The sequence below is a fragment of the Pseudoliparis swirei genome, chromosome 3, assembly GCF_029220125.1.
Source record: "Pseudoliparis swirei isolate HS2019 ecotype Mariana Trench chromosome 3, NWPU_hadal_v1, whole genome shotgun sequence".
Taxonomy (NCBI): domain Eukaryota; kingdom Metazoa; phylum Chordata; class Actinopteri; order Perciformes; family Liparidae; genus Pseudoliparis; species Pseudoliparis swirei.
The window spans coordinates 12,683,320-12,695,270 of NC_079390.1; the positions used below are offsets into that span (position 1 = coordinate 12,683,320).

General features: G+C 42.5%; 2 protein-coding genes across 5 annotated transcripts in view; one reads left to right on the top strand and one right to left on the bottom strand.

Moving 5' to 3' along the window:
• LOC130190775 (LHFPL tetraspan subfamily member 7 protein) overlaps nt 1-6,169 on the top strand; it is a 112,260-nt gene extending 106,091 nt beyond the window's left edge. Inside the window, exon 3 of the mRNA XM_056410383.1 lies at nt 3,545-6,169. Coding sequence (XP_056266358.1) covers nt 3,545-3,771 — 227 coding nt within the window. The 3' untranslated portion in view covers nt 3,772-6,169. The remainder of the gene's footprint in view (nt 1-3,544) is intronic.
• A 98-nt stretch (nt 6,170-6,267) lies between these two features.
• LOC130190761 (spermatogenesis-associated protein 22) lies at nt 6,268-11,639 on the bottom strand. 4 transcript variants are annotated; one of them, XM_056410358.1, is made up of 9 exons: nt 11,133-11,639; nt 10,125-10,246; nt 9,645-9,732; nt 9,255-9,392; nt 8,810-8,999; nt 8,148-8,517; nt 7,921-8,041; nt 7,733-7,830; nt 6,268-6,712 (listed from the first exon to the last, which is right to left on the bottom strand). In XM_056410358.1, the coding sequence occupies exons 3-9, from the start codon at nt 9,682-9,684 to the stop codon at nt 6,521-6,523; spliced, it is 1,149 nt and encodes a 382-aa protein (XP_056266333.1). In that variant the 5' UTR covers nt 9,685-9,732; nt 10,125-10,246; nt 11,133-11,639; the 3' UTR covers nt 6,268-6,520. The 4 variants fall into 4 exon arrangements, with proteins under 4 accessions (XP_056266333.1, XP_056266343.1, XP_056266350.1 ...); XM_056410368.1 differs by having other exon boundaries at nt 10,134-11,639; XM_056410375.1 differs by having other exon boundaries at nt 10,130-11,639.
• Between the last annotated feature and the right edge of the window lie 312 nt (nt 11,640-11,951).

An 11,951-nucleotide genomic window follows, 5' to 3' on the forward strand; every position in this document is an offset into this window, starting at 1 on the left:
TGAGACTTTACGATAGCCCGGTGGACTCAGCGGATCAGGGCTGACATTTTTATTCCTCTCTGTGGAGAGAGGTCAGGACTTTCCTCCATGTCCCGATCTCTTACAAATGCAGAGCGTTAATTGGGGGTTGGAAGGTTAGTAAACTGTCCGCTGCCTGGGTCTATTAGGGGGTAATTGATGGAGGCACTTGTAGCCTTTTACTGCCTGGTGGCCAGTGTGGACAGCTCTTTAATACCTGTGGAGGGGAATGGACTGTTTTTTTGTATATTTGTTTTCAATATCAAAACAAAAGCCACATTTGCAATGTGACCATTTTTAAAATATATTATTTCGTTATATTTTGTATATGTTTTACAATAGACAGAAGACATGTTAATAAAAATAATAAAATGGGCTCCTCTGCTCTACCTTACCTTCAGCTAAATGAAATAACCCCCCACCCCATTTCCTATTGGGCCAGTGCCATCTCTGTTTGGAGGTCAATATACACTACCGTTCAAAAAGTTTGGGGTCACTTAGAAATGTCTTTATTTTTCAAAGAAAAGCACTGTTTTTTCAATATAAATTACATTAATTAAAACTACACACTATACATTGTTAATGTGGTAAATGACTATTCTAGGTGGAAACGTCTGGTTTCTAATGAAATATCTCCATAGGTGTCATGGAGAGTGTAACGGGGTGAGGCTCAGGCGCAGAGAGACAGGCTGGACGAAATATAAATAACAAAAAGCACTCTTTAATGAGGCAAAACAGTTGCAAAATAAACAAGGTCCAAAAGGGGCAGGCAGAGGATCGTCGGTCAGGGCAGGCAGGCAGGCAGGCAGGATCAGGAACACGGACAGGACGACAGGAAAAGGACACGGAACCATAGACGACAATCCGACAGCAGACAAGGGAAAGACTGACACAATATATAGGGGGGGAAACAGGTGTACGACATCAGACAGTAACGAGACAAGAGTGGCTGAGGGCAGGTGCAGGGAATTAAACAATTAAGACAGAGAAGACACAGAGGAGACATAGGAGACACGGAACACAGGAGAAACCGAACCGGGTGTTACAATAGGTGTATAGAGGCCCATTTCCATCAACGATCACTCCAGTGTTCTCATGGTACATTGTGTTTGCTAATCGCCTTAGAAGACTAATATCTGATTCGAAAACCCTTGTGCAATTATGTTAGCACAGCTGAAAACAGTTATGCTGGTGATATAAGCTATACAACTGGCCTTCCTTTGAGCTTGAAGTTTGAAGAACAAAATTAATACTTCAAATATTAATCATTATTTCTAACCTTGTCAATGTCTTGACTACATTTTTTATTCAATTTTCAATTCATTTGACAAATAAAAGTGAGTTTTCATGGAAGACACGAAATTGTCTGGATGACCCCAAACTTTTGAACGGTAGTGTATATAAAAAAGAAGTCCAGTAGCTTTTCATAAGAACAACACGGTATTGTCGTGACCTCGTTCTTATCTTACCTCAGTGCTGTCAATTCGTTTGGCCTCGTTCAGGGTGAGAGTTTCCCGGCTGCACAGGTAATGAACTCCTTTCGTCTTCCTGCGTGCCATCTCCGTGTCATGTCAGCCTCTTTCATCACACTGCCCGTTCTTCAGAGGAACAGCTTCTTGCTCCATGGTTGAAAATACGTTCGCCCACCCTGTCGGGGGGGATTCTGTTTCACGCTTTCTCCTCACCTTAATTGAGGGTTCGTCACGAGACATAGACACCGTTGGTTTGAACTACATTCAAAGTGCTTTGGCATTGCCACAAAAAGGAGGGGGAAAGAAACAGAGTATCTTTGTTATTCTGTTCTCTTTTCAAAACGTTGATTGCCAACAGTTGGGTCCGTGGATTCAGGTGTTATACCAGTAGCCTCGAGGTACACATGTCTGTAACTTTGTTTCCACCTCCACGTCCTGTAACTTTTTCCAATTTTCAAGCTGAAAGTCTTCAGCCCCATGCGGTTTTGACTCAAGTGACATCACATAAGGCACTTTGTCAGACTTCACACGGCTCCCTCTGGATCCACACAGGTCTTCATACATCAGCAGTACCCCATCAAGACCCGTAAACACACTTTGATGTGCGTTACCATTTTAAAGGTGTAGATGCACTTTGCTTTCATCCCTTTCAGATCTGAAGTGTGGAATTGATCCATTTTTGTGTTAGCCTCTGATATGAGGTCGATTAGTTTAGGGTTTTCGACGGTTCTCCTCTCATTAAAAGGCTCGTGGGGATCCAGTCGGCCGAGCTGCAGTTTATTTGATGCAGACTCCCGCCCTGCATGTTCCTGGTCTAATTGATAAAATCCCGTCCCCGTCCTGCTTTCCTGACACTGCCTGTATCTTGTATGGATTATTTGGGGCTTATGCCGAGTTTTTCCTTGCTCATCCGTCCAAGTTTTGTTTCCAAGTTTTCTTTTTGTCACCGAAGAGGCCTTTGTTTCGCCAGCGAACGGCCTTTGTGTTGCTGCCACAAAAGCCAACGATAGTCTGAGAAAGAAGGTCATTAAAGCGCCATGAGGCAGTGAGCCCTGAGCCGCTGGGCCCCAGCAGATCAAACATGGGGGCCGCTCTGGACTGGTTGGGGCGGAGAGGCGGATCCTCAATGAACTCCACAGAGATGCCAGGCTTCACAAACAGCACTCGAGAGATACCTCTCCTCGCTTTGTGATTCCTCCCTCTCAGCCCTTGTCTCCTCCTCACAGTCAATCCCGAAGCCCCCAGTGTGCAACTAGAACATCAGAGAGGGGCTGCCTGCCTCCTCGCCCTGCGTTCCAAGCACAACCCCAACCATCGATTTGACACTCGTACAGTCATCGCAGAGCAGCGCTCACATGAGCATTGTTTCCCGTCGCCCCTCGAAAAAAAGAAAAAAAATGACATCTCCTGAAATCAAGAGAGCGTAATAACAGATATGTTTGTTGTGTTTTCTGGAGAGCCGCTCTCTTTCACAAGTTCAAGCTTTTTCCAGGGACCCCGCCGCTCCCAAGCATCAATGGTATAGCCAGCGGCGCGGTCAATAACTGCCTGGCAGCGTGGCCTGGAACACTGGACTCAATTTGTAAAAGTGAGCCGCTATCTGGCTGAGGAGGCGTCTGAGGAAGAAGAATGTGGCAGAAGTGCTGGGGGAGCTTTGTTTGAAGCTGCCTCGGAGTGAAAATGGATTTCATTTTGCATTTGAAGTCTCAAGTCGGTTTCTGGTCATCAGCGCTTGTTGCCAAAGTACTGTTGGGCCACCGTTGGACCCTTAAAACTATCGACGTCATGATTTATTTATTTAGATGTAATCACTGATGAAGTATTAATTTACTCACCAAAGTTTAAGCTTTTTTTTTTTTAAACCTCCGCTGCCACCAAGTGGCTTTCAGCGGGCAACATGTGTGTTATATCAACGAAACACAGCACGATTATACGAATGAATAACTATGCTGGATGATTAAAGAAATTCTCTTTTCCTGCTTGTGTTTTGGGGCTGAGTCTGAATCATTGCGTGACGCCGTCCATCTGTCTAACCCGCTGCGTCTCCTCTGCAGTGTTCATCATGGCTGCTGGACTGCTGGTCTACCCCTTCGGCCTCAACTCCTCGCTGGTGCGATCCTTCTGCGGGGCCTCGGACATCTACTACGCCGGCGAGTGCCGGATCGGATGGGGCTACATGCTGGCTATCGTTGGAGTGATGCTCACCGTCTTCTTGCCCTTTTTTGCCAAATATGCGCCGAAGGAGCAGCTGTCCCCCACCCCTCTGCCCACGCTGTTATAGTGCATTGATACAACAACATCCTTTCCCCCCCCCTTCTGACCAACCCAGGCTTGATGTCACGGAGAGACCACCTGCATCTCGTGTTCAAAAGGTGATGCTGTTTGGGACGCTGTCTTCCTGCATCTGTTACGTGGCTATTCCAGATTCACTTCATTGAGATGAAATGTTTTGTGTTACCATTTTGCTCCCTGGTTATAATTTTGACTTCAGGTCAGTTATGGAAACGATGCACACAGAAGATTTTTTTTTTTTGGATTTAAGGAAATGACTACAAATAAATGTTTTTTTTTTGTACTTTCTTCTCTCCTTCCTTTCTTTCGTGGGAAACAAAGTCCACATGTGTAACATTCCAAAACTGACGAGAGGGGCGGCTGTATAAAGAGATTGGAAGTGTGAGATTATGTGCCGGTGGGACTCGTCCAATCAAATGTTCCAAGAAGAGGTTTTTCACACGACACAGCGAGAAAGACACTTTGTGTTTACCAGAGCTGCTGTTTGAGGTTTCAAAACACCACGTTGAAAAATAGGGAAATCTGATGCGTTGAAAGATTTTTGCTCCTCAGACTTTTTCTGCCTTCCAGTCTCGCGACCAGGCGTTAAAACCAGTGAGCGTCAAGACGACGTTTTAGCTTTCAAGGACAGTTCATTTAGTGCGAAGAGGTCAATGGACAGAGCATCAGAGCGGCTGACATCTCTTCCCACAACGGAATTCTGAATCACACTCATTAGTCGGGGTTTCAGAGCGGTGTTGTAAAAAAAAACAAGTGTTATGTTGGGATACTGCATCCTTTTGTTAACCTTTTCCCCAGAACTGTTTCTGTAACGTAACCCGTTTGTTAATCATGAAACAATTGTTTTCTGTCTACAACACACAATACAAAACACTTTAATCCAGGAAAAGAAAAAAGGGTTGCAAAAGGCCAGGAGATATGGGAACTTTGTCAAAAATGCATGATGAGATGGGCTTTGTTAATGGGAGAACAATTGATCTAGATTTTAAATGTGATCTGACCAACTTGTGCCTTTTAACATAACCAAGACAAGTGTTTAATACGATTATCAGGTTATCATCTTTTTCTGCTGAAAAACTGTGGATCCTGTTGTGTGATGTGTTGATTTGATTATATTGTCCCCTCTCAGAGGCTGCGTCTTTCTCCTGTACTCGAGCAATGTTGAGCAAATCTTCTGGAGGATAAAAAAAAGAAGAAAAAAAGATGATGTCTTCTAATCCTTGGAGGTAACGGCAGAGAAAGGAGAAATAAAGCAACTAGTGTTCCCCAATGCCCAAGACATCTTTTGCTAATTATCTAAAAGAGGTAAATCACTTGATTTGTGACATGCGGCTAACGGATTAATTCCTGGCATCCTTGTGATTTAAAAATGTAATGGTTGAGGAGGGAGCTTGTGGCAGCTGTGTCTGATTTGGCCTCGGCTGCTGGTGATTGGCAATCAGTCAGCAGCCGAGGCCACCCTTATAAAAGCTCCCACTTGAGAGTGGAGGAGGGAGGTGAGCAGAGGCGCATGTTTGGCGGTCTGCTTGGTGTGTGTGTGCTGCTGAATAAAAGCATGTCTTCAGACGAAACCTCTCTGAGCCTGGCTGGTCCTTGGTGCTGGTGGGGGAAACCCACGGGTAGTGGCAGGAGTCATGCTACAGTGGAACCCAGTGCCTGAAAGGGATCCGCCAGGCTCAGAGAGGTTTCGTCTGAAGACATGCTTTTATTCAGCAGCACACACACCAAATCAGACACAGCTGCCACAGAGCTGTACAAATTAAACTTCGCCTTTGGTTATCTGTGCTGAGTGGACACATCATTTACATTATGTGCACAACATGGTTAAAAAATAATTTGCTCCTCAAGTAAGCTAAAGTGTTGCTGGTGTTTTGCGTCGATCCACTTCTCCTTTTAAGTGCTGGCACCGGTCCGGTCATGTTCCAAGGACAAGATGTCTACTTCTCCATTTACGCTGCCAACTTCATCAAGCTAGACTCCCTTTTCTCGTGGGTGTCTATGTGCGTACTCACGTTGAATAATGGGTTGCATTTCGCAAATGAGTTGATCTTCTAATATTTCCCAAATGTGGGTTCCCATAATGACGTGTCCCGACATTGAGAAAATGACTGTGATTCTGTTGCCATATTTGAAAGAAGGTCCGGAGAGACTTGTTGGTATTGTATTGGACCTCATCCTGTGCTTGACTGTGGGGATGACTGGCGTGACTGCACTGGACTCATCTCCCCTGTGTGTTGACCCATCGTGTGTAAAGTCTCAGCACTGGTGAAACTGTTTTGGTAGAGTAGAATTGTTGTTTTTTCCATTTTGATGTTTGACTGTAAATAAAATAACTGTACTTGGTATCACATGTTATTCCTAACTGCCCTTTTTTCAAAGATATTTTGAGATATTACCTCATTGTGTTTGCTTTTACCTGAATTAACCTCTAAACAATGTTTGCTGTTCTGTGAATTTTTCTTTGTAATAAAAACATTTCAGAACTTACGAAAAGAGAGACTTTACTTTCTGAAACAACTCTTTCATGAATTTGTTTCTCAAAAGCAAGGGAATTCAACTGTCAAAAGTCCAGTACAACAAGCGCAACAGCGCCCTTTACAGGTCAAAAATGTGAATAATACTTTAAACATGCTTTTTAAACTACTGCGACCTCTACCCATAACAACAGTTATCTATTCCACCCTCATAAATACTGGTATACTGTCTTCCACTCAGTCTTGTACCTGCGGTACTCTGGCTCAGACTTCACTGAGTGATTTAACCAGCGCTCTCATCTCGGCATCGCAGGCTTTGACGGCCTCTTGAGCGTTCCTCAGCTCTGAGGGCAGGCCGGGTCTGACGGACACACACATCAGGACATCTCTACTGCGGTCATAGTTTCCCACACAGCGATGGACTTGACCACGGATGAGCCGGGGCAGTTCCTGTTCCTGTTGGACAAGAGGGACAACTAAACATCAAATCACCTTCCAGTGCTACTTTATATTTTGCATATGAAGTGTCTCCACCCAATAGAAAGGGAAGATGCTGTTGCTTGTATATTATTCATCCAACTAAAGTTTGCTGCAGCCTCAGCTGTCGTCTACACCCTCCCTTTACTCCAGTGAGTCATTACAGCTCCTCATCCTCCGCTATCCGGAACCTCACACCACAGGTAAGTGTACAGTGAGCTAAACATACCAAATTGGATACAATGTAATTGACTATTTTACTCATCTTCCTACACCTTAGAAGTCCCATTTCCCTCAAACCTGAATTGTGTTTCAAATGGCAAACTTTTTCTTTTTACTTTTAGTATACTGCAGCTGCCCTTACAAAGTACATACTGTTACACGGTATATATTTAATTAGGGCATTCAACGATGTCATAGCATTGCTCCTTGACCTTTAAGCCTCTTGCTCATGAAGACACTGCACAGAGAAAAATGTGTCAAAATATCCAGAAAAGGATGCTGGCTTGCATACGGCACAATACGACTGGATTTGGCAAGCTGTCCTGTATTTGACTATGTATTGGGTCCTACTGATGTTTTCTCTTTCCCTGATGGAGCACACAATTGTGTTATTTATATAACCTGAATGGTCATGTATTAGATCAACTTAAACATCGGCTGGAATTCATTATTTAAAAGATTTTTTTTAAACACTATTAATGTTGGGGAACAGGGTCCAATGAAGATGGAGCAACATTTTCACAGCCATTTAAAAAACTAGAAGTAATTCCTTTGAGAGTTTGAGAAGATGTGATAGCCTCAAAAATCAAAGGAAGGATAATGTGGATAGTAACATATCTATACAAACGTATACCAAAAATGGATAACACAAATTCTCAGTGAAAAGCTAGTATTTTATGATTGTTGTGGAGACTTGGGGCAAGTTAATGTGAGCAGATGGACTTTGACACATTCATTCCATTTACTTCTGAAGAGGAAGCTTGTTTCCCAACTCACATTTTCATAGAAGACACACGTCACAACCTCCTTTCCATCTCTCATGAGGAAGTTCTTAGCTCCTAGGTGACCCAGTGTGACCGCCGAGTCTAGAGTAGCTGAGGGAAGAAAGAGCACAGCCTGTTTAATGGTGTTTAAACATTCATAAACAGTACACATCAGAGACTGCAGCAACCTAATCAACTGACCAAATATCTCAAACATGTATGGGACTTTGTCTTTAAACTGGCTCCAGTGTCTCATGCCATCAATAACTGAAGTCAGGATCCTCAGTGAGTTCTCAATGGCTGGCTTCATAGGAAATTTGACCTGATTAGCAGAAACACAAATGATTAACTAATCACAAGAAGGTCATGACATATTAATGGCATATTTTTTAATATTTGTATATTAGTATTAGTATCTTTTTTTTTACCTGAGTTTGAGTTTGTTGTGTAGTCTGAGGTTGCTTTGGGCTCTTTTTTCCCTCAAAGAGGGATCGCTGCGGCCCAAAGCTGTTAGTAAACTTCCAGGAGTTATTTTGTGGCTGCGCTGCAAGAGCAGAGGGCCTGCTGGGTGGTGTGACAGGAGCAGGCAGAGGTCTGGGCTGCTGAGAATACTGATGTGTGGGATTGGGCAGTTTGTAAGATGACTGCTGACCCATCGGAGATAACCCAGTATGGGATATTGGTTTATTTTGTGGAGTCTCACTGATGTGTGGGGCTTGATATCTGCTCTGTCCGGAGTTACCACGAGGGCTAAAATCATGTTGTCTCATTGGGTTGATGGGCTGTCCCATCTCAGAGCTGAAAATTAAAATACATTAACTTACGTTCACATATTTGGGATCTAAAACATACAAACATCAAACACATTAAAGTTGTAAAATTGCAACATATAAGATTATTTAGCATCCACTCTCTCCTGTACTGAGCATATCATATTACAGTAAAAGTTGAAGTTTGCTGCCTGTTTTCTGGAAACCTTTTCAACTTTTTCTCTGGTGTCTGTAAGGATAACTACCCTTTTTAATTTTGAGAATATAAATATCCATCAAATAACCATCATTATAATGGTCAGAGAGTCTTTGAACCATACCTTCTGCTTCCAACTTTGTATGGATGTGCTAAGGGTGTATACGTTCTCATTGCGAGAGCAGGTCCGGGAGCAGGTCTGTTGCTGCCATACTGCTGGGGCGGAGTAGACGGTGGGATGCTCTGCCTGTTCCACTGGTGGCTTTCTGGAGCACCAGATGACGGACCTGAGGCCTGGTAACGTCCATAGGTACCTGAGAAAAGGAACATTCTTATGGCAGCCTTCTTTCTCTGTAGCTGTATGTTATAATTCATGGGGATATGTTTTACAATATTGTCCTAAGCATCATGAGATGGTGATTTTCACGTTGTGTCGAACATTAATTAACATACAGGGGCAACATTTGCATTTTTAGAATATGTATATAGTTTGTATGTTTCTTTGGGTGTCCTGCCACCTAGTGACTGAAATACAGTATATGCTTAAAGAGCCTAACTGAATGCTTCACCTGATGTGCTGTGAGATGCAGCTGAGCTGGCACTTGTTATGTATTCACTGTGAGAGAAGAACTCATTTTCAGAGGGAGCAGATGTCAAAGGAACTCTGTTTCTCTTCTTCTGGTTGAAGAGCGGCACAGACATGCAGCCTGGTGGACACAGCAGAGAAAACACTTGTGAACCTATCATATTTAACATTTTAGGATAATTTTAAGATCGAAGAACAAATCACATTTGACCTCCTTAAATTGTACTGACAAATACAGTCTAGAACCAGCAGAACCTACTTCATATTGTGTTCTTTTTAGATAATGTTATACCACAAAAGATTCATAACTAAATCTGGTTATGAGGAAATTAATACATTAGGCTGGGGATTGTGAATGACATCTCTTACAAACCTGCTGTAGGCCTGATAGGTTGGTTTTCCTGTCTCCTCATTGTGATCCGTGGAATAAAACTGCTGATCCAACTCGCGGGTTTTATTACCTGATAATGTACAGATGAGGCACCAATTACACATTAAACGGAAAAGACATTAAAACTGCTCCGGTTAGTGTTGGTCAACCACTCAGTTGGAAATACTTTGACAAGTTAAGCAAGTTTAAAGTGTGAGGCCTTGTTAGTTTAGCAACAATTGCCCTTCTCAGTAACTTAGTTAGCTGGTTGAGCGTACTGCTAGTAAGCTAGTCAGCTAGCGTTAGCTTAAACACTAGCTACTATTTTGACAGGTCATCTCGCTCGGTAACGTTACAGCAGGTGTGTAACGTTAATCTACAGCTACAAGTTACCGCTTTTGCTTTTAAAAGCCCACAGTGTTTTCTACAAACATTAAACTACTAACTATTTTTTTGTTAACAAAAATTCACAAAAGTCACAACCTTACTGACAATATTGGACGAAATGTCGTTTTCCGTTCAGAACCTTGGAAAGCGACACGCGCCAAATCCCCGGTGACGTGTTGCCTTCATGTTCCCCGAGAAAGCTTGGAGGTCCTAAACACCTGTCAGAGGGGATTACAATACTTCTGGTCGAAAATACTGACAACCGTAATTTGTGTGAGTTACAGCGCTTGTTTAATGTGCATTTTCAGAATAAAGGGACGAAAACATCCTCGGCACATGTTTCTGATGTTACTGCATGACTCTTATTGTATAGTCGCATGCATCACGCATCATTTAATGACCTTCATTGCTCTTGGATCCCAACAATTTACACCTTCCTGTTAACCACTTTATTTAGGATCAATGAAATTAGAACAAAACAATGTGTATCATTTAAGGAGTTAGTATTTAGTCAGTAAGCAACACTTAAAAAAACATAGTCCCTATATTAAATAAGGATATTATATGTAAGATAGCACCTGAATCCTGTTTTTCAATACAATGAGGGATAGCTTAGATTTTGACGAAGCAGTTTGGCATTCAGGTCTTAGGTTATTATTCCTCTTGCTTGAATGGATTAATGGATTACTGTCCACACACCGACAGACTATTTGTATTACCCTAACTAGCAACAATACAATTGTAAAATTATATCGCATCTCTTTGAAGAATGTTTGTGAAAAAAAGGAAAATAGGTCACATCAGGGAATTTGTCCAAGGATGTTAAGTTTTACTTTACATATGGACTAATATTGTAAATATCTCAATAGTTTAGGCATTACAATACAACTATGATAATGAAAGAGGGATGTGAGTGAACAAGTGAAGAAAGTATAATATGAGACAGTTAGCAGAGCTGCAACAAGTATAGGGCTTCTATCACACTGTAAACCCTTTTCACAGACACAAGCGTCAGCATCTCTCTCTCATCCATGATGGGATCGTCCTGGCAACATGTCCATTTGAACATGTTATGAGCTGGTATGGCTGCAATGCTCTGCTCACCTGTGGAGCATCATTGAGTCCTTATGTGAGGTGAGGTCAGGGGATGAACTACAGTAGATATAAATGAAGACGGTGTGCAGGAGAGTCAATAAGGAAAGATAATTAAGGCAAAGGCGATACACCTGCCTGCTCTGCCAGTATGGTTTTGCACAAAGCCTGGGATAAGCTTTAGCCGGTCTGTGTCCCTGTCGAGAGTCCAACGGCTAACATTCACACACGGCTCTTCTGTCTTGTGTTTCCTCCTTCTGTGAATCCATGGCAACAGCGTTATGAATGGTCTATTCAGGGATGGCCGACACAGCATCCATTGCCTCTGAGAAATTCTGAATCATCAACAAGTTAAATCTCACCATTTTAGCTGCTGCCTGAATTTCTCTGTATCTCGTTAATTTCTGCTCTGGACTCCAAAACGAATTATTCAGAGACCGAGTCATGATTACTTTACCACCAAAAAAAAAGAATACATACATTATATCCTCACGTGGGTGGTTCATATAATGTCTGCTAAAAAGAGATTGTGCTTTGACAATCAACCGGTCTACTGTGTAGCGCCCTGTAATTATAATGACGTATCATCATATTTTGTAATATAATGATGCCATACAGTTATTATATTAAGTAATAATGACGACGCCATATGATGACATCATCATAACCTTACAAGTTGCCTTAAAAGACCATGCACTTTACTAGCTAAAGGTTTTACCCCCGATTGCATTAAGATATTATTTTGTGTACGTACTAACCACTTTCGAACTAAGCCCACGGACCCACGTGTCCCCAACGCATTTGCAGAGAGCGAGGAACACGTCTTGTGTA